Source organism: Quercus robur, chromosome 5, assembly GCF_932294415.1.
Source record: "Quercus robur chromosome 5, dhQueRobu3.1, whole genome shotgun sequence".
Classification (NCBI taxonomy): domain Eukaryota; kingdom Viridiplantae; phylum Streptophyta; class Magnoliopsida; order Fagales; family Fagaceae; genus Quercus; species Quercus robur.
The window spans coordinates 28,364,538-28,386,641 of NC_065538.1; the positions used below are offsets into that span (position 1 = coordinate 28,364,538).

At 32.9% G+C, this 22,104-nt stretch overlaps 2 protein-coding genes across 5 annotated transcripts in view; one reads left to right on the top strand and one right to left on the bottom strand.

Moving 5' to 3' along the window:
• The window catches only part of LOC126725707 (protein POST-ILLUMINATION CHLOROPHYLL FLUORESCENCE INCREASE, chloroplastic), a 58,728-nt gene that overhangs the window by 8,867 nt on the left and 27,757 nt on the right, over nt 1-22,104 (top strand). The window lies entirely within an intron of this gene.
• Nucleotides 4,774-16,674, bottom strand: LOC126725704 (palmitoyl-monogalactosyldiacylglycerol delta-7 desaturase, chloroplastic-like). Of its 4 annotated transcripts, XM_050430543.1 has the most exons (9): nt 16,461-16,674; nt 16,283-16,354; nt 13,120-13,174; nt 10,071-10,175; nt 6,412-8,914; nt 6,165-6,305; nt 5,924-6,064; nt 5,311-5,417; nt 4,774-5,209 (listed from the first exon to the last, which is right to left on the bottom strand). In XM_050430543.1, exons 5-9 carry the CDS (start codon nt 6,997-6,999, stop codon nt 5,017-5,019), a joined length of 1,170 nt encoding a protein of 389 aa, XP_050286500.1. In that variant the 5' UTR covers nt 7,000-8,914; nt 10,071-10,175; nt 13,120-13,174; nt 16,283-16,354; nt 16,461-16,674; the 3' UTR covers nt 4,774-5,016. The 4 variants fall into 4 exon arrangements, with proteins under 4 accessions (XP_050286500.1, XP_050286503.1, XP_050286499.1 ...); XM_050430546.1 differs by lacking the exon at nt 16,283-16,354; XM_050430542.1 differs by lacking the exon at nt 10,071-10,175.

Genomic DNA, 22,104 nt, shown 5'->3' on the forward strand with positions numbered 1-22,104 from the left:
GTTAATTATAAAACAAAAACCTATTACAATGTGTTGAAAGTGCTAGAATAGATCAGAAATTTTTTTTCAAGTCAAGCCCTATTATGGCGATTTAGAAGTGTTGCAATAGGTCCAACACTTAAACACTGAACTCTTTTGTACAAGGTTTATTACGGCGGCTCAAAACTGCCACAATAGGTAATTACAAAAGAAATACCTAATACGGTGATATTAAATCGCCGCAAACAAAAAGCGCCACTATATCTCTTACCCTAGTAAAATTTCAGCTAAGTCTCTACACCCACCTCCAAACACATATTCTCTCTCTCTCTCTCTCTCTCTCTCTCTCTCTCTCTCTCTCTCTCTCTCTCTCTCTCACCCGAATGCCATTCCTAGCCGACATCGACGCTAACGCAGCCACTCCTAGTCTCACCCCTTCTTGCCGACACTGCTAATTACTTCTCCCTCCTCACAACTTTCACCCACATATCCTCCATACCCAGCTCTCCATCTCTCTCTCTCTCTCTCTCTCTCTCACACCCCACCGTACCACTTCCCCTTCCCCTCCATCTCTCCACCTCTCTCTCTCTCTCTCTCTTCCTCTCTCACTCTTCCTATACTCAAACAATAATCTAAAATCCCACCCCTTCTCCTCAATAATCTTGGTCATCTCCTCCATAGTCTAGGTAACTCTCTCTTTCTCTTTAACTCTATTTTCTAGTCTATCTAAAATTGTAGTTAATTTGGTGGGTTTTTTTTTTTTTTTTTTTTTTCATTTAGATTTTGCTTAAAGTTTGGTTTGTCTGTATTCTACATGTGTATATATATGTTTCACTATGAGTTCATTTTGATGTTTTTAGTTTTGATTTCGGTTAAAGTTTTTTGTTTTTGTAGCCTTGTTCCAACGATTGAAATAAAATGGTGTGAAGGTTTGTTTTAATTTTTTTTTTTTAATTGAGAGGTGTTTTGCATGGTTTCAAAAACCAAATCGGGCCGACTAGTCTGATTGGTTCAACCTGGAACCGAGCACAAGTCCAGTCCAGAAAACACCCCAAAATCGATCAAAACTGGACAAAAACCGAGTTAAACCGAGAACCAGAGGCAAAAAGGGTTTTGCCCCCGGTCCGATTTTTAAAACCATGGCGTTTTGCAACATTTTAAAAATTCTAGCAAGAACTGTAGAAGTGCCAGTAAAGACCAAACATCATTTGTAATGAATCAAGTCACTTATAAATGGTCATGTTCTACCAAAAGTATATAATTATTTGTTTAGGAAAGAAATTTTAATTTTTTTTTTACATCTTTACAAGGTTTTTATTTGGTAATACATAAGGTTTATGATCATACTAACTATTCTTCAAAGAACATTTGATAATATTGAAACTGATAACTTCATTATAATGCAATTTTTTTTAATTGATAATTCTCCAAAAAAAAAAATGGTTAATATCTAATTTGACACCTGTAATAGATAAAATGTTTTTTAACTAGTAACAATGTTATTGAATATAACGTGTCTCTATGAAAAGTCACATTTTAAAGAATCTCTCAACTTTAATAGAACTATTGTTTAGTGTAGTTAAATTTACGGGTGGCAAAGTAAGCCCAAACACATTTGCTCACCCAAACCCACCCACTCAATTATTAGTTGGGTTAAATGGGCATCAACCCAATTAGACCCAATGATTATTGGGTTTTAACTAAAAACCCATTGAGCCCCATTTAACCCAAAAACAATATACCCAAATTCAACCCTGCCCTTCCCATGAAAAAAAAAAAAAAAACCAGCCTTCAGAAGTCAGACGTTTCAGTGTTTCAGGGTTTTCATTTTCCTTCATTTTCTCGGCCTCCAAACACTTCTCTCTCTCTCTCTCTCTCTCTCTCTCTCTCTCTCTCTCTCTCTCTCGCTTGCTCTCTCTCTTTCTCTCTCTAGCTCTCATAGAGAACAATAAGGCACAACAAACACAGCACAAAGACTAGTGGATTTCTCAATGTGGCAACGTGGGGGTTTCGGCGTTTGTGTTTGTGTTTTAGAGTGGATTTCGGGCTGGGTTTTGGGTTGTGTTTCTATATCGGTATGGGTTTCGGCATTTGTGTTTGTGTTTCGACGTGATTTCGGGCTGGGTTTCGGGTTCTGTTTGCATTTCAGGTTTGTGTTCGGGCATGGGTTTCGGCCTCTCTTTGCATTTCGGGCTGGTTGTTCTCGATCTGTTGGTTTCAATCTGGGTTGCTCATATTTCTGCTCTTTTTCTGATCTAGTTTTCTGCTCATTTTTGCTCATATTTCCGATCTATTTGTTTTTCTAGTTTTTTCTGATCTGGTTTCAATCTGCGTTTTTTTTTTTTTTTTTTTTGTTCTCAGACCACCGAGTCTCGCTTCTTAGGAACCATATCCACTTCTTACAGTGCTTTTTTGTTTATTTGTTTGTTTGGTTGCTAAGAAAATGCAGGAAATGGAAGCTAAATGCTTAATAAATAAGGCCCCTTTTATGTTTTTTTTTTTAAAAATAAATAAATTTTGTTGTTTAGATAGTGCTATTTGCATGCCAAGAAAGTGTGGGAAAATAAAAGGAGAAGGATGATCCAATTTGAAGCGATTTTCTTTTCAAGCTTGTATCTTTTGTTTAATTTGATTTTTTGGGAAAGTAGAGTGGAAAAGGGAATCCAAGAAAGTGTTGGGGTTTTCACTTTCATGGCATTTTGGTAATTTTGATAATTGGGTAATTGGATGAGTTGAGATTTATCCATAATAATTAGATTGGGTTGGATTTGGGTCATAAGCAATTAGTTAAATGGGTTTTAATGGGTAAATGAGTTTTATATACCCAACCCAATTATGCCCACCCCAAACCTATCCAAACCCACCCATTTGACACCCCTAAGTTAAATATGACTATTATCTCCTCCACTGCTACAGGGAGGCCAACAAGGCTACTGACTCACTGGTAAAAATGGGTAGACTGCAGGAGGAACGTTTTGTTTATTTTGTAACCTCCCTCCCTCTATTTTGGATGTTCTTGCTTTTGATAGCTCTATTAGCATTTCCCCTGTAAATAATTCCTGCATTTCTACAGTGTAGTGTTTTAATGCATCTTTGCTAACCAAAAAGAAGTACAACTATTACTCTACTGTATTGATAAATCCACTGTAAAATATCATTAGCTTTTGCAGGGGAAGCATTCTTGATTGTGGTAATTTTGGCTTTCTTCTAAAGAGGCGTGTGGTCTATTGAGCATTGTAAGAATTTGCTGCTTAAATAATTTTTTAAATCTACAATGAGATGTTCAATTTCTACTTTGTGGTGGGTTGTTGAATTGGTGCAAGTGGGTGGATTGCGTAGTGTTATAAGGTGGTTTACATATTCATATGGGAGTGTTGAGTGTGTACTGTGTATACTTGGGTGATTATTGTTCATGATGTTGTCAATTTCATTTTCTCTTAGGGACTTCTATTACATGATTCTTGAGAATTTTATATTGACATATTTTAGTGTTTTCAAAAATTCTTAAAGGTTTTATTTTATTTATTTTATATATATTTAAAAATTTGAGTCTATATGTGAGATGCTCGCATCAACACTAAAACGTAAGTGTGACTTGCAAGTCACAAGAATATGTTGATGGTGTAACTCTTAGTATATGCATTAATGGAAGATGTTGTAGGTGATCACCAATACTCATATGAAATTCTTAACAATTACAGAACTTGGGTTGTCCATGGTGAATCAACGTCTACCACAACATCAACTGAAAGTGGGAGTAGTTATGTGCAAGAAAACTTGAATGAATATGTTGTTTTTTGTGGGATGTTGCATAATTTATTCCCCGCGCATGATATGACACCAAAACCAATGGAACAAGGTCCTAGTGTGCAACAACCAATAGAAGGTCCTAATGAGAATGAGTAGGGTTAGTACTCAAATTTTTTCCAAATTTGAATTCATGTTTTTTTTAATTCTTTTTTCTTTTTTCTTTTTTCTTTTTTTGAAAATTGATAAATTAATTCTTTTAATCAAATTCTGATGTCACATTTTTTAATCTCAAATTAGCTCCTAGTGTGTCACATATGCATTTTTTGTTAGTGAATTTAGGGTAGAGACCAAATTAAGTGCAAGTCAAAATAATAGAGACCAAATTAACTGTTACCAAAATATAAGGATCAAATTAACTATGAACTCAAAATGTAGAAACCAAAATGATATTTTCATCTTGTTATTAATCATACACGACCGTTCCATCTCTATTAGTCAAGGTAGTAAGATTAGTAGAGTTTGTCAAGAATATGGTTACACCTGTTCAACCGCTATTTTTCTGTCTCTCTATTCCTTCAACAATCCGTTTTGTATATAATGAATTATTTGATCATATTCAATAAATTACATCTACTTCTATTTAGAGACTGATTTTAACAAGATGAGAAACAAGACAGATAACAAATATGATTTGTATACATCTCTCTCTCTCTCTCTCTCTCTCTCTCTCTCTCTCTCTCTCTATATATATATATATATATATATAGGTAAAGTTTAGAAAAAATCCAATTAAATTCTACAATTGAAGTCCAATTGTGCGCCATATGTCATAAATTATTTATTTTTATAGAGATTTTTATTTCTTAAGTTTTTGAGTCAAATGTGAAACCACATCATAAATATTTATCTAAATGAGTTATTGCGTATAAAAACCAAAAAATCTAGAATTAATTAACATAAAAAAAAATTAAAAATTAAAATGGACAATTTACATTTTCTACTCAATAATATTCTTACAAGACTTTTTAAAAAGTTAAAAAAATATATAAGAACGACTATCAATAATATTTAAATTATATATGTAATAATTATACAATGCATCTTAACGTATATCTTTTAAGTATATCCATACATATGCATGGAATTACAAGCTAGTTATGCAATAACTATAGCATCCACAATATATTTATCATTCTGTATGAAATTTGACACAAACAAAAAATGGCCAAATTCAATTGCCTAACCAAGCATCTCACACTCATACAAGCACATGTATAAAGCCCACGTTTAAATGGCCATCCTTTGCTTCTGAACCTCTGTTGGTACCTTCACATCAGTTGCCAATCCAATAGCTTGTAGAAATTTTACTACATACCAAGTCAAGTCGAGCTCCCACCATTCTAAGCCATGTCTAGCTGAATACTCAAAAGCATGGTGGTTATTATGCCACCCCTCTCCAAATGTAAGTAATGCCAACCACCTAAATAATCACAAATTCCAAAACCATAAATAAGTTGCCAAATTTTAATTTGTTTGAAGTATTATACACTGTATATCTTAGACTTCAAAAAGTTGTGATACCAATTGTTCCTAGACAAATCGCCAGTTTTCCATCGTTGCTTTCCCCAGACATGGCCAGCTGAATTTACCAGCCAAGTGAAGTGGTACATCCATACAACCCTCACGCCCTACAATGGCAAAGTGACAACAATTAAGCTTTTATTAAAAATTGGAAAGACTTCTGGTCAATGCATTGAACAGAGTTAAATGCGACAAAAGACTGACATGTGGTCATTTTTAGACACGTATCTTGTCTGTGTCATTCTAGTGCTCAAGAGTAGTGGACAAATTACAAGGTTAAACCCCTATTTAACTTTCGTAAAGGTAATTTCCCCTTCCTCCTCAAAAAAGGCAAAAAAGAGAGAAAAAATAATAAAGAAGTACTAAGTCACCGCCATAACAAGTAGTCATGACTCATGAGTCATCTTTAGATTACATCCTAGTGGCATAGGATTGTGCTACACGTGTGAGTGTGACACCTGATTTATTCTTACAATTGACCAAAAATTTTCTCTTTACCAATTTAGTAAAGACCCTATGAACATTATGGTTAGAGATTTTAAACATCCATCTAGTCCCAAAGAATTCAATAGAATATAATTTTAAGAAGAGAATATAAGACAATCTTGCTTACCATTCCCCACACTAGGAAGGGGAATCCTCCAAAGCCATATAGAAGAGCAGCAAGTGCAATTGGATGAATAAAGTAAGTCTTTTCAAGAAACCTGTAGAATGGCTGCTTCCGTAAATCTCCAACATTGTTTGGTCCTCCACACTGCATAACATACCAGAAACAATATTAATCTACCACACCCAAAATACACTATCATTAGTCCATGTTTGAGTTTGAGTAAGAATATATTATTGATTCATACCCTTTCATTCATAGAAGTGGTATCGAAGATCCAACTCATGTGACTAAACCAAAATCCAGCAGTGGGACTATGTGGATCTCTCTCAGAATCAACAAACTGGTGGTGGTACCTATGTGTGCTCACCCAGTCAAATGGGCTGCCCTGCAACCCCAAAGAAAAACAACAAAAGTTGTTAGAAGTGTTAAAACATGAACATTTTATAAAACTATCAATTAGACAGTAACCAAAACAATGAAATTCTACTAACCTGAAGTGCCTGAACACCACAATAGGCAAAGAAATACTCAAGCCATTTAGGAACCTTGAAACTCCTGTGTGAGAGATTCCTATGAAATGATAAAGTAAGACCAAAAAGACCTGTTACAACCCACAGTGCCACAGCCACCAAAAGTGCACTCCAATTGAATTGAAATGGTGCGAAAAGACAAAGGTAATGCATTGCCAAAACGGCGGAAGCTTTGGCCAAGTCATCAGCATTCCATTTCCTCCCAAAAAAGACTCTCCTTTGATGATTCACGACCACGTCCGATAACAAAATTCTCCTAAACTTTGCTGCCTCTGGCTCTGGTTTTGGCTCTGCTGCTTCTACTAATGCTGCACTAGTTATATGCGGGACAGTTCTATTGGCATTTTTACGTAGATGGATGGAGAATTTTGTGTTTAGTAAAAGCTTGTTAGACATTGAAATATAGTGACCAGAATTTAGGACCATAGAAGTGTTGGACATGGCACGGGAAAGGACTAATTCAGCTTGTCCTGGTAGCCGGGTTGCACGGTGAAGAGGAGAAAATTGGTGGGGTTTGGGATTGGATGGTGGAGATGCGATCAAAGCCATGAATAAGGCCTGTGTCTCTATATTGGTGTGTTTGTGAGAGAGAGTTAAGGACTTTTTGGAGGGTTTTGATGGAATCTGGGTCTTTGGTGGTGTAGAAAAATGTTGGGTTTTTGAACCCTTTTTATTGAGAGTTTGTGGGTAGTGGTATTTATCAAAACAGTTGACGATAGAGAGTAATAACTAACAAGGAAGGGGACAAGAGAGATGTGGCGGTGGGGTTTTGAGTAGTGTTGAGATTAGGGGAGGTGAAGTTGGATCCAGATATCTTTTATCTTATTAAGAATCCAAGATGTACCCGGTGTGAGTTTTTTTGCTGTACTCGCCATATGTGTGTTAGGAACTTAGTGGTTCCTAACAAGGATGGATAGGAATTGTATGGGAGTGTATGAGAATGGTGGAAAAATTCCCTTAATTCGAGTTAGTCACCCTCCATAGAGAAAGAAAGAGATTAAGAGAGAAAGATGCACTAATGCACTAAGCGATTGGTTAATTCTTCATTGATATCTAATGTTAAATTACAATCATGTATTTATAAGAGACTAGCGCTAATGTTATTGGCCCACATAGGTTAAGATAATTGGCTAGTTAACTAACTCATCTTAATCTCAACCAACTAGCTAACTACCTAACTAGACAGATTATAACAATTATTTCATATTCCTAACAATGTGCTGGTAGGAATGTATTCCTAACAAAAACCATAGGCACCACCATAAACAAAAAACCCCCCACCACCATTAAACAAAAAACTCAGCCACCACCATTAACATAAAAACCCAGCTACTACCATAAACAAAAAACCCAACCACCATTAAACAAAAAACTCAGCCACCACCATTAACACAAAAAGCACAGCCACCACCATTAACACAAAAACCCAGCCACTACCATTAACAAAAAACCCAACCACCACCATTAAACAAAAAGCACAGCCACCACCATTAACACAAAAACCCAGCCACTACCATTAACAAAAAACCCAACCACCACCATTAAACAAAAAGCACAACCACCACCATTAACACAAAAACTCAGCCACTGCCATAAACAAAAAACCCAACCACCACCATTAAACAAAAAACTCAGCCACCACTATAAACAAAAAACCAACCACCACCATTAAACAAAAAACACAGTCACCACCATTAACACAAAAACACAGTCACTACCATAAACAAAAAACCCAGCCATCACAATAAACAAATAACCCAGCCATCACAATAAATAAATAACACACCACCAACATTAAACAAAAAATCCAACAACCATCATAAACACAAAAAACCCAACCACACAATAAACAAAAAATCCAGCCACCATCATTAACACAAAACCCACCACTACCATTAAACAAAAAATCCAACCACCACCACAAACAAAAAAGCCACCACCACCATTAAACAAAAAACACAATTGTGCTACGGTACCCTCATACATATAAGAGGTTACTATAGCACAATGTAAAAATTTTTACAATTGAGAGACCGGGTAATGCTAGTTTTTGTGTTTTTATGCTAAAATATAGCAACATATACCATATACAAACCCCAATACTAATGCTCTTAGGCAGGAAAATAAAACACTAACCAAGGTGTGTTCTAGTTAGTAGATGAGCTCCCCCCACTGCCACAAATGTCACTGTCACTCTTGCTCTTCAAATATTGTATGATGCAATCCATCTTCTCCTCCAGCCTAAAGTTTGCATCCTGGAGCTCTTCTACTCGACCCTCGAGTTGTTGAATATACTGAGTTGAGGAAGATGAGCAGGAGTCCTAAGAAATGAGGAAGGCCTCATGCCAAGTCCCTTTACATAGCTAGATCTCAGCTTAAGAACCATCATAGATATCTCCTCTTCGGTCAAAGGCTGTGCTTTAGGAGTGCTATAATGCTCATCTTGTATTCTCAACATCTCTTGCTATCATTTCAAATAATAGAAACTATCAGAAATACATATGTTCTAGTTTTGCAAACATATATAGAATAAAAATACATATATTCTAGTTTTGCAAACTCAAGGCATGTACTGATATATATACATATGTATGTTCGCAATTAGGGTGTACCCACTGTTTTGTCTTTGAATTGAAGCGGGTATCATAGTAGAGTTGTGTCAGCTTAGGAATATGACCTCCATTTTTCCGTCTCTGATTAATTTGCTTTCCAATGTCAGCTATCCTAAATTGTTTAGAGTTTGCCGAGACAAGGAGGTTAGTGTGGCTGAGCTTATGAAGCTTGATAATGGAGTCCTTTTTTGGGATGTAAGTTTCTTTAGGGGTGTGCATGCTTAGGAATTAAAGGCACTGGCTGGTTTCATGGATTCCATTTATGTTGCTTTGGTGAAAGAGTTTGGTGAGGATAAGATGTGCTGGAAACTTGATAGAGAGAAGGGCTTCCTGGTTAAAGACTATTATAGTCTCTTAGTGGGCTCTAATGACTATTGCTTTCCTTGGAAAAGTATTTGGAAACAGAAGATTCCTTCTCGATTAGCTTTCTTTGTTTGGATTGCTGCTTTGAGGAAGTGCTTAACAATTGACAATTTACAAAGAAGGAAGGTTTGGATATTGGATTGGTGCTACATGTGCAAGTGTAATGGTGAATCGGTTGATCATCTTTTTCTTCATTGTCCAGTTGCAATGGATATGTGGGCTATGGTGTTCGGATTGTTTGGAGTGAACTGGGTTATGCCGCAATTTGTAGTGGGGCTTTTAGCATGTTGGCAAGGCAGATTTGGTTGTCATCGAAATGGGTATATATGGTTGATTGTTCCCCATTGCTTATTGTGGTGTCTTTGGAGAGAGAAATAGTAGGTGCTTTGAAGATAAGGAGAGATCAATATCAGACTTGAAGCTATTTTTCTTTAGAACTTTAATGGATTGGGTGGCCACATTGCGGAAACAATCATTTTTATCTTTTCTTGATATCCTAGATTCTTGTAATTTTTGTTCTTGATTGTTTGACCCCTTTTACACTCCCTGTGTACTAGGGTGCTCCCCTTTTTGATATCAATAAACTTATTACTTATCAAAAATACAAGTAATATACTAAGCTTTTGAAAAATTGAAATAACACACCGCCTCATCCACCCTAACTGCAAGCGACTTGCTTCCACATCTATGAATGTGTTTGTCAACCATTCCCTCTTTATTTCTGTTTCTAGCATTTCTTTCTGAGACTTTCTATAAAGAATAAAGACCAAGAAAATATTAGAGTTTTGACTTAAGTTATATATATAGATTACACGGCCAAGTTGGCCAGCACAAGAAATCTATTTACTTCTAAAAGAAAACGTAGTATTTTACTTTGTGGGGGGGGGGGGGGGGGGGGTAAACTTTGGTTACAAAAAAGGTATTGTACCATTTCACTAATAATTATACCATTCTCTTCTTAAAAAAAAATATATATATATATATATATTTATACCATTCAAACTAAAATTTATAAATTAGGATGGAAACAATATATGATAATGAAAAATAAGGATTTTAACCTTATTTTTTAAAAATAATGATAGAAAAAATCAAAAAGTTTTACAAAATAATATTATGCCTATTCTGTCAATATCGACTTTGGCTTTTTTTAAGTGATGGAAATTGTTTTTGCAAACTGCTAATTAGTATTATCCTAATTCATGATGCCATCTTCACTCTACGGTCCAAATTTCTTTCTTTCTTTCTCTTTTTCCATCTATCTTTTTAATATTTTAATCTTGGAAACTTGGACAATTATCGACCACTAGCACTATAGTGAAACATGGGGCTTGAAGATGCCTTGATCTGTGATTTGCATCCAGCTGAAATCAAGTGGATCAATAAAATTAGGTTGGATTGGAACAATTATTAATCCATTGGTGGTTTGATAAGTATCCCAGGCATTAACATTTTTTTTTTTTTTTAACAAAGAATTTTTTTTTTTTTTTTTACATCTTTTATATGTTTTTTTTTTTTTTAATTATTTATTAAAATTAAGATGGTCTTATAAATGAAAATATAAGTGAGAGTGTTTGAACAGTTTGGTCATGTGCTTAAAAGAGAGATTGATATTCTAATAAAAAAGAATGAGTTTATTCAAGTTAAGGAAACAAAAAAAAAATGGACATATCAATTAAGGAAGTGAACATATAATATAATTTGAACATGATATAGAATGACATTAAAAATTTAAATTTAAATTTAAAAATAAAATAAAATAAAATAAAAAACACAGATGGCAGATCTTGATTAGTCTATTGATAATCCATAATCGACCCAAAAGTTTTGGAACTAAAACTTATTTGTCGTTAGTGTTGGCATTTTTTGGGGTTTATAATTTTTTGCTTCTTTTTACTATATAATCATTGAAATAACAGTCAAACTAAGCATTGACAACAAGTTACATGCGCAAATACCATAAGCCACTCATATAATCCAATATAAGATTAAAATAATTGATAAAATGTTTTACGTTTCTATTCCAAAACCTTATGCATACTTCAATAATTTTTTGGTTCATAATTGAAACTTAAGTGTATTATTATTCCTAATTAGTTCAATTGATAAAATGATTTTTTTTTTTGTTGAATAAAAGAATTAGGATTGAATTTTATGTCTACACAAAAAAGAAAAGCATTGATGTTTTGATTTAATAATAAAGAACAATTATAATAAAACAAATATCGTATGTTCAACACTTATCAAATCTATTAAAAAGGGGGGTGTGTGTGTGTATTATGTAGCGTACAAACATTAAACAATATGAGTAAACAAAGATATACTGTACTTTGGTAGATGTACCTTCAATTAGGGCAAGTGGCCCATAAAATTTTCCAGAATCCTATCTAATTGGATTTTCTAGTGGAGACACATAATGCAGATAATAACTCAGTCCAAGAATCAATCAGCCAAATTTGTGTGGTTGACTTTCTATGCAGTTTAAAATTGGTGTGTGCTTTTGTTTCTATTTCCCCTTTAATTTCAGTGAGTAATGGTTCCTAACTAGAATTGACCATGTTGATGTAATTGAAAACAATATTGCAGGGAGTGTAGCTACATATCAAGTTACACTTTATGTGCACAACAAATGTCCCTTTCCTAAATGGCCTGCAACAGCACCAAATATTGGCTATCCAAAACCCAAAACACAAAACATTTCAAGCATAAGAACAAACAAGCAAATCACATATAGGTAGTAGCTAAGCCAAGAAATTGGGTGGATATACAAGCATATATGAGAAAACCCAAATCACAGAAAAGATGAACTGAGCAACAAATCCAATATAATCCAATATTGGATTAAAATAATTGATAAAATGTTTTACGTTTCTATTCCAAAACCTTATGCATACTTCAATAATTTTTTGGTTCATAATTGAAACTTAAGTGTATTATTATTCCTAATTAGTTCAATTGATAAAATGATTTTTTTTTGTTGTTGAATAAAAGAATTAGGATTGAATTTTATGTCTACACAAAAAAGAAAAGCATTGATGTTTTGATTTAATAATAAAGAACAATTATAATAAAACAAATATCGTATGTTCAACACTTATCAAATCTATTAAAAAGGGGGGTGTGTGTGTGTATTATGTAGCGTACAAACATTAAACAATATGAGTAAACAAAGATATACTGTACTTTGGTAGATGTACCTTCAATTAGGGCAAGTGGCCCATAAAATTTTCCAGAATCCTATCTAATTGGATTTTCTAGTGGAGACACATAATGCAGATAATAACTCAGTCCAAGAATCAATCAGCCAAATTTGTGTGGTTGACTTTCTATGCAGTTTAAAATTGGTGTGTGCTTTTGTTTCTATTTCCCCTTTAATTTCAGTGAGTAATGGTTCCTAACTAGAATTGACCATGTTGATGTAATTGAAAACAATATTGCAGGGAGTGTAGCTACATATCAAGTTACACTTTATGTGCACAACAAATGTCCCTTTCCTAAATGGCCTGCAACAGCACCAAATATTGGCTATCCAAAACCCAAAACACAAAACATTTCAAGCATAAGAACAAACAAGCAAATCACGTATAGGTAGTAGCTAAGCCAAGAAATTGGGTGGATATACAAGCATATATGAGAAAACCCAAATCACAGAAAAGATGAGCTGAGCAACAAATCATATATTGGCAGAACTCACGTGTTTTTAATGGCCACAACTTCTTCCAATTGCTTCCCCTTGACCCATTTAGAAGCTGAAAATTATGATAGAGAGCAATTAGAACAATCCCTTGCAATAACAAAGGCCACAATACCATGGAAAAAGGACAATAAGCTAAAGCAGAACACAGATGGCAACTTCCAAAAACTTGACAAATCAGTTAAAGAGACAAATATTTAAAAGCAATTTCTAACTCTAGACCAAGTTTCAGATATTTTCTCAATAAACAAGCAAAATCTCAATAAACTGAGTGATGGATTGTTACTGTAGGCAATCTATTTTTTAATGGAACATTGACTTCCAAACCAAATTACCCTAGCAAGATGACATTAAGTAAATAGATGTAGTGAGGATTTTATCTGAAATTTGCAAAGAGAGCAACTTGAATTTGAGTTGAGAGCATACCTGTTTATACTAGCAAGATGACATTAAGTAAATAGATGTAGTGAGGATTTTATCTGAAATTTGCAAAGAGAGCAACTTGAATTTGAGTTGAGTTGAGAGCATACCTGTTTATATATATAAACAGGTATGCTCTCAACTCAACTCAAATTCAAGTTGCTCTCTTTGCATATATATATTTTGATAGAAATGTTTTCTCTGGTATATAAAATATGTTATTGGTAGGTGTATAACATTTTGATAATTATCATCATATTATAAATAAATGAGAGTGGTCCATGTAAATAGTCGAATGGCCTTACTACCGTCCATGTAACAACCATATTGGACAAGACATAACATAAAATGAAATCAAATTATATAATGGTAGAAAAACAAAGAAATCAAACATTAACACGCCTCTTTTTCTGTACTTGTCAGCCTTTTAAGGATCACTATTTGAGATGCATACAAAACCAATTTATAGATAGTGCAGCACAGTTCCATGCATTTGTACTTTTGAATTTATCCTTTAGCTTTATTGGTAATCTTGTAATAGTTTGACTTAAATTGTATGTGTAAATGAATATAATATAACTCTTTAATTTCTTCATGCAAACTTTGCATTTATTTTAAAAATTGGGTTAAATGTACAATACCTTTCGATTGTAAAGAGTTTTTCTCATGATATCTATAAAGTGGTTATTTTAATATTTTATCGTATTAGTTTGTGAATACATACTACATAATGTTTAGGAATATAAAAGTTAAGAGCTTCTAGATTTGAAATTTAAAAATTACAGTACCATTCTGTACCCATAATAAGAAAAACGATATGCAGGATCACTATATATGTAATGTTTGACTTGAAAACTTACTTTTCAATCCTAGCTAGATTGCACTAGACATTAACATCAAACCTTCCTAGTCGGTATTTATCATTTATCATTTGGGTTCTTTTAGGTCTAGGGCTACATCATTTATCATAACTTTTACTATAACTTGATAAAGAGGCTTATTGTTAGTAGCAGATAATTATTTTCACATGTATCTGCTATTTTTTTCTCTCTATCACTCATCATATGACAAAAAATGACACAAATAAATGTTGTGTTTGACTATCTCTCATCATTTTGGTTGCTACACATAAATAGACACAAATTTTCATAATTTTTTCTAGTGTTTCCAATTTTCGGTCGATTTGTTTTTCAAAACTCAAGAAGAGAAAATAGAGAAAACATAACACGTTGGTATATGTTTACTCAAATGGAGTTTTTAGTAGTTTTATTGCCACGAAACCAAAATAGATAGTACTCCCTCCACCCGATATTATGTGATATGCTAATTGATTGGATTAAATGGATATCTAATCTTATTTTTGATAGAAAGTGGATATCTAATCTTATTTCACACATATGTTCTTTTCAATCAACCATACTTGTTTTCTTGATTCATAGCCATAGGGGATTGTAAATCAATCCACCACAAAACTTCAATCTTATAACTTGGACTTATTATTAAGGCATAAAATTATTTTCAATCCACAGATATCAGTCAAATCAAAACCGAATGTAACCATTTGAATATGTAGTACTTATGAATGGCTAGAAGAAAGGACACGTATGCATGGTTCAAAAAGTATACCAAATTTTGAATTATTGTAAGGATGCACGTGTAAGTGTGTAACCCTTTATTTCTTCTAGGTCTAGCTCCTAAGAATCAAAACCTACATATGCAAAATATGCAAATCTTCATTCAACCCTCGAATTCCTTTAGTTTTGATAGCAGTTTCACCTATATATAAACAAAACTTGCTTTTCTTATCCATGCTTAACCTACTCGGCACAAAGCATCACCAACCCCATTTAGCAAACCTAATTATAGGGAAGAACTGTTTGTAAGGAACGACAAGACAAAACAAAACACTCCTACTGATCAAAGAGCTTCAAAGATTAAAGAGAAAACCCCATATCAGAAGTGACTACCAACCCCTATTTTGGTAGGTTCATAGTACTTTGTACTTAAAAGAGCATGCATCATTCATGGTGGTGTTGTTAATCAAGGTAGATAAATAGTACTAGCTAGGAAACTGAGTAGATATTGTTAATCACTTGGTTTATTAACGATTTTGCTAGTTTATTGTCCCTTTCCAAGTTTCAGTTTATTGAAAGGATTCCACACCTATAAAGGAAGAGAAACTTTATTTCTGTCCGTTTTTAGTTTTTTATGAATGAATTCGTTAATAATACAACAGAGCTTGGAGTTCAATAAGTTTTATTGAAGACATAAATTCAGAGAGATTACATTACATTCTAACACAAAAGGCATGCTTGAACTTGAAAGCATAAAGAGCAATAGATGGACTCTAAAACCATCCAATGCAAATTCACCCCAATTCAACCCCTTTGGACAAGAAACCTAGGTTACACACTGCCAATTGAACAATGCAACAAACACATGCAAGAAAGCCTCAGTCTTAAAAACACAATGCCGACAAAATTAAAATTAAAAAAACGATTCTATTTCACTTCCCTAATAAATTTTAGGGAATCCATAGAAAAACACTAAATCTATCCAAATAAAGAAGACCCAGAAGAGAAAATCCAACTGGGTATGTAAAAACTTGACTAAAAGATTAAACAAACCCAGAAAGGAATTAACTTTTACGCGCAAGTTTCAAACAAAGACAAAGTCAGAAACTTTAATTTGTGTTATTTTTTCTTGCGCAGAACCATGAAACAAAAGAGAAAGACTCTGTTACCTTCTCCAATCCCAAAATTTATGTCCTAAAACCAACACCCTCTCTAATCTCGAAATCAATATCCTGCTAATCCTGAAAGAAGAAAAAAGAGTGAAGGAACAAACTTACGCTTTTGATAGAGATTAGAGGTTAGAGAGAATGAAGCAATATAGTAATGGAATATGGAGAGCAAACTTACGCTGGCATTAGATTTTTCAGGAATAAAAGTTGAATCATGCATTTTCGAAGAGATGTTTTGTAGGCATTCTTGGAGCTAACCAAAATGAAGAAAGAGACGAAAAAGGAACAAAGCATCAGACTGAAGACAAGAAGAGAGAAGATAGAAAGCTAAAGAGGAATTGATGGTGAGGATGAAGTTTTGAATGTGAGAATTTTGGGATTTGTTAATTGATAAGACTAGAGAGAGCAATTTTAAAAAAAAAAAAAAAAAAAAAAAAAAAAAAAAAAAAAAACCTAGAGAGAATAAGCCAAGACAATCCCACGTGAAAGAGATGAGAATGGCAAGAAACAGTTTTGGGGAGTGGGGCCGAATGAAAAGTGAAAACAAGTCACCTGAATTAAGCTTTTTTTTTCTTTTTCTTTTTCCTTTTTGTGATAATTATGATTACAAAAAAAAAAAATAGTAATCCTAGTTAATTAAGTGAATAAACTTTAAGTTACTTAATTTTTATATAACATTAATTAATTTATTATATATAATAATAATTTTTTTATGATTACAATTAAACATATGTGATTGACCCTTCTAAGGAAAATTAAATAAATTTAAACGAAAAATGTCACTAAATGTTATATTTTTACATTTTGCTATTTTTATTTTCTAAATTTAAGATGTGAAAACTCACATAATTTCTTAAAAATATTTTTACCTACATATTACTAGTAATAAACTTATTATATTTTTATTTGTATAATTTAAAAATTACTAATTAAATTATTTATGACGTCACCGGTTTGACTATCGGTCGGACCCTTGTCCAACTAAAAAACGGTTAACCAGTCCCTTTTTTAGTTCTTTCACCATACTGGTTTTTAAAACCATGGTTATGAACATGGTTTTAAAAATTGTACAGGACTGGCCAGTTCAACCGAGAAAGGGAACTAAGTCCGATTCGATTCTATCTAAAAATGAAAAATATCAAAAAATTCGGAAAAACTAGAAATCATCAGTTAAACCGGTGAAACTGTAAACCGGGATGATTCGACCAGTTTTCAACGATTTTATTCATTGAGAAAATTTTCCGTGGACTTCTTGGCTTCTGACAAGGAAGGTGCAAGTTTTTCTACTCTATTTTGAAAAATCTCAAATTTGGGATAAAAGGAGATTTTGGGAGACACTTACTTTGGGAAAAATCTCATATTTGTTTGAGGAGTTGTGAGAAGCAATGTGAGAAAATGATTAGGAAATATCTCAGATCTGTTTGGTTTGGGCGAGGAGTAAGGATGAATTGTCGAACTAGGCTTGAAGGAGAGAGCAATTCAAATCTACCACTACTACTTCTTTGGAGAGAGAGCTCAGAGCAATTTTCTAACTTTTTATAGATCTACTTTTGTTTAAGCCTTTAAGGAGAGGTGAAGACTTAATATTTTTTAAAAACTTTAGCATAAACATGCATGGTTGGATGTTGTTTGGCCACGTTGATGATTTGGTGGGAGACCACTTTGTGACTCCCATGTTGATGGTTAGGTGGAAAGTTTAGGATATGTTTGGTAATTGTTTTTTTCCCTTATTTTTTGTTTTCAAAAACAATTTTCTATTTTTGAGAGTAAAAAACTTGTTTGGCAACCCAAAATGGACAGAAAACAAAAAATATTCTCAAAACTCAATTTGTGAAGGAAATTGAAAACATTCAAAAGACTGTTTTCAATTTCTAATTTTCAAAAGTCAATGAAAACATGCATTTAATTTAATGAATCTATCTCATTTAATGAGTTAGCATTAGAGTTCAAATCCTAGTAACAACGTATTTTAGTATTTTCTATTTTTTTCTTCAAAAAACTATCTTTTTAATTTCAACTAACCAAACATATTTTTTATTTCAAAAATACAAAAAAAAAATTGTTTTTTTTATATTCCCAAAAACAAGTTTTTGAAAATAAAAAACAAAAACTATTACCAAACATAATCTTATATTTTTTTGGTTTGTTTGTTTTTTTCCTTTATATGTATACTTATAACACAAATAGTCTACTAATAATAGTAGCCCACTTAATGAAAAAAAAAAGGGTATTATGCATAATTCATTTCTTTGATTGATTTTATTCATTATTTCTAAAAATTTGACATTTAATTTTTTTAAGTTATTTTTTTCCCTATGAAAATACAGGTCGGCCCATTTACCTCGCAACTCGATTAACTCGACCTGACCGTTTGCCATGCATGTCTAGCTATACCCATTGGGTAATGGATATCCAACTCTACCTGATCCAAATATTCTAGGTAATACTTAGTTCTTAATGGGGCAGAAGGTAATTGAGTAGGATTTAGATATTATCCAAATTTGTCGAATATGGTTTGGATATTATCCATTTACCCATTATTACCCATTTAACTAATTAAATATAATTCAAACCTAACTCAACCAAATTATTATGGGTAAACCCCAACCCACCCAATTATCCAATAATCAAAATTACCAAATTGCCCCTAAAACTTGCAAATAACCAAAGTACTCCTAAAATCTTATAAAATTGCCAAAATGCACCATAAACCTAAAAAATGACCGAAATACCCCTAAAATCTTAAAATTCCCAAATACCCCTAAAATTTAAAAAACAAAAATTGCCAAAATATCATGGGAAACTAAAAAAATACCAAAATACCCCCTAAATCTAATAAAAAACCGAAATACCCCCAAAACCTTTAAAACGACCAAAATACCCCCCGAAACCTAAAAATGACAAAAATACATCCTAAACCTAAAAAATGACCGAAATACCCACCAAAACTTAAAAATTATCAAAATACCCTTGAAATCTGAAAATTACCAAAATACCCCCAACCTAAAAAATAATTGAAAATACCCCCGAAACCTTGAAAATGACCAAAATACCCTTAAAACTTATAAATAACTAAAATACACCCTAAACCTATAAAAATGACCGAAATACCCCGAAATTACAAAAATGAGTATATTTTGGTCATCTTTTAGTTTTGCGGGTATTCCGATCATCTTTTAGGTTTAGGGTGTATTTTTATCATCATATAGGCTTTAGGGGTATTTTGGTCATTTTCTAGGTTTCGAGGGTATTTTGGTCATTTTTTAGTTTTAGGGGTATTTTGGTAATTTTTAAGTGTCAAGGCTATTTCGGTCAATTTTTAGGTCACAGAGGTATTTCGGTCATTTTGTTAGGTTTAGGGGTTATTTTGGTAATTTTTTGTTTCAGGGGTATTTTAGCCAAATTTTAGTTTTCGGGGGTATTTTGGACATTTTTTAGGTTTCATGTATACTTTGGTCTTTTTTTAGGATTTGAGGGTATTTCGGTCATTTTTTAGGTTTAAGGGGTATTTTGGTAATTTTTAGTGATTTTTGAGCATATTTGGTGACTTCGGGGGTATTTTGGTCATTTTAGAGTTTTCATGAGTATTTTGCTCATTTTCGAGAATTTGGGATATTTTGGTCATTTTAGTGGTTTTTTAGCATAATTGGTGATATTAAAGATTTTAGGGGTATTTTGGTCATTTTAGAGGTTTCATGAGTATTTTGCTTATTTTAGAGATTTTGAGGATATATTGGTCATTTTAGTGGTTTTTGAGCATATTTTGTGATTTTATAAAAATTTAGTTTAGGTAGGGTATGGATATTCATGGATAAACAAACTAGATAACAATTGGATATGAATTCTAATTAGGTAAGTTAATCAGATATCCATGAATAAATCAATTGGGTCGGGTATATATGGGCATGCCCTGCCCATGGCCATCCTTAATTATTTGTAAACAATAGGTGACAAACACTTATTTCGTCACTAATTTGTACATCTTTGGTGACGAAATATTGATTTCGTCAACAATTTTAAAATTTTTATAATATTTGGTGACGAATTCTTCTTTTCCTCACCAAATGTTATCATTGGTGATGAAATTGTTTATCCTCACTAGATTTCGTCACCATAGCCCACTTTTGTTGTAGTGATGTGCTAGTAGGAATGTAGGATATTTTTGCAGAATTTTGTGGCTCTGGTTTTTTTCATTTTCAAAAAGTTTCAACAATTCATTCCCGGATGGTAGTATTAGATATCTACGATAATATTGCCTTTTTTTTTTGCACCATTAGATTGAATTTAAATGCATCTCTCTCTCCCATGGAAGCTAAGAAAGGCACTCAAAAGTTTGATTCATCACCTACAAATGTGTCAATCTTTGCATCTTTGACGAAAAACCTTTTTAGGCCACCTGTTTCACAAAGGACTTGTTGTGAGTCTGCCCTATATGTTCCTCCAAAAAAAAAAAAAAAAAGACTTGTTGTGAGTCTCGTTTTTTTCATTTATCTTCCATTGCAGGTTTGGCACTCAAGATTTTAGTAAAAAAAAAAAAAAGAATCATTGTATACTTTCTCAAAGATCATTGTTGCTACCTTGCGGACTACCTTAAAGACTACCTTGCGGACTTGAATGTTTACATGTCTAAATATGCTGATGTGGTTGTTTATGTGGCATCGATTCTGACATCACATGTTGATGTGGCTGGAGTTAAAGTGACACAAACTGGAAGTCACACGTGACCCAAGTCACCCAACAAGGATAGTCAATGCGTGATGGGATCTTATTATATTGTATTAAGAAGTTAGTGTGATCGGCTTTGAGAAAAAATTGATATAGTTGATTTCAAGGAGATCAGCAAAAAAAAAAAAAAAAATTGATAGTGATGCCATTGAGCTAGCAGCAATGTGCAAGGTTGCATGGTGAATAAATTGGTTATGGAAGACTACAAGGATGTGGCTTTGATATCATGTTTAACAAGAGAAAAAATCAATAAAAAAGACTCATGAGCATAATATATATACTCTAATTTTTTCCCTATATTGTAAGATACTTAGATACATGAGGGAGACTCAATTTGTAAGTCATGTAGTTGACCACTTGATAGACCTAAGGGGGGAGGAAGATCCCAAACTGAGATGATAATCGAGGACACATAATTGCTCTTGATTTTTTGAAGAATCTAGGTGTGAAAACTCTTACTAATTTTTGGTTTGGTAGTAGCTACCGACGCGGATGAGACTAAAATTTTAGTTTTTTAGTGGCCAAAGTATGAACTAAAAAAAGTTTGGAATTTAAAAATAAAAAATATACGAAAATTTAAGGTCAAACTATGAAAATTAAAATTAGTATCTATTCAATATTAACAAAAATATGTAAAATAACGGAAAAATAATATATTTCAAATGAGCATTTATCAAATATAACTTGGTCTTTTTTTAAACTTGCAAATTATCTAGAATTAAAATTATACTAAAATTTGTCAATATTTTAAAATAATAAAAAAAAACCTTTAAAATATGGAGAGGAAAAAAAAAAAAAATAGACCAATCTACCAATGAAATTAGTGAAAAATACAAATGAAAATAAAATAATTGACACAATTGAAAGTACCAACTTGGGGCTCGAACTTGCAACTTCCACTTTGACTGAAGGCGCTCTAAAAGATTGAGCCAATTCCAAGAAAACCTTTTGATTTTTTTAAGGAACCAATTCCAAGAGAACTTGGTGTACAGCTTTCTTTTTCTTTTTCTTCTTCTTCTTCTTTTTTTTCATTGATTTTCATTTGAACCATTTAATTTTGCCTTGTTGTAACGGTTAAACAGGAAAAAAAAAAAAAA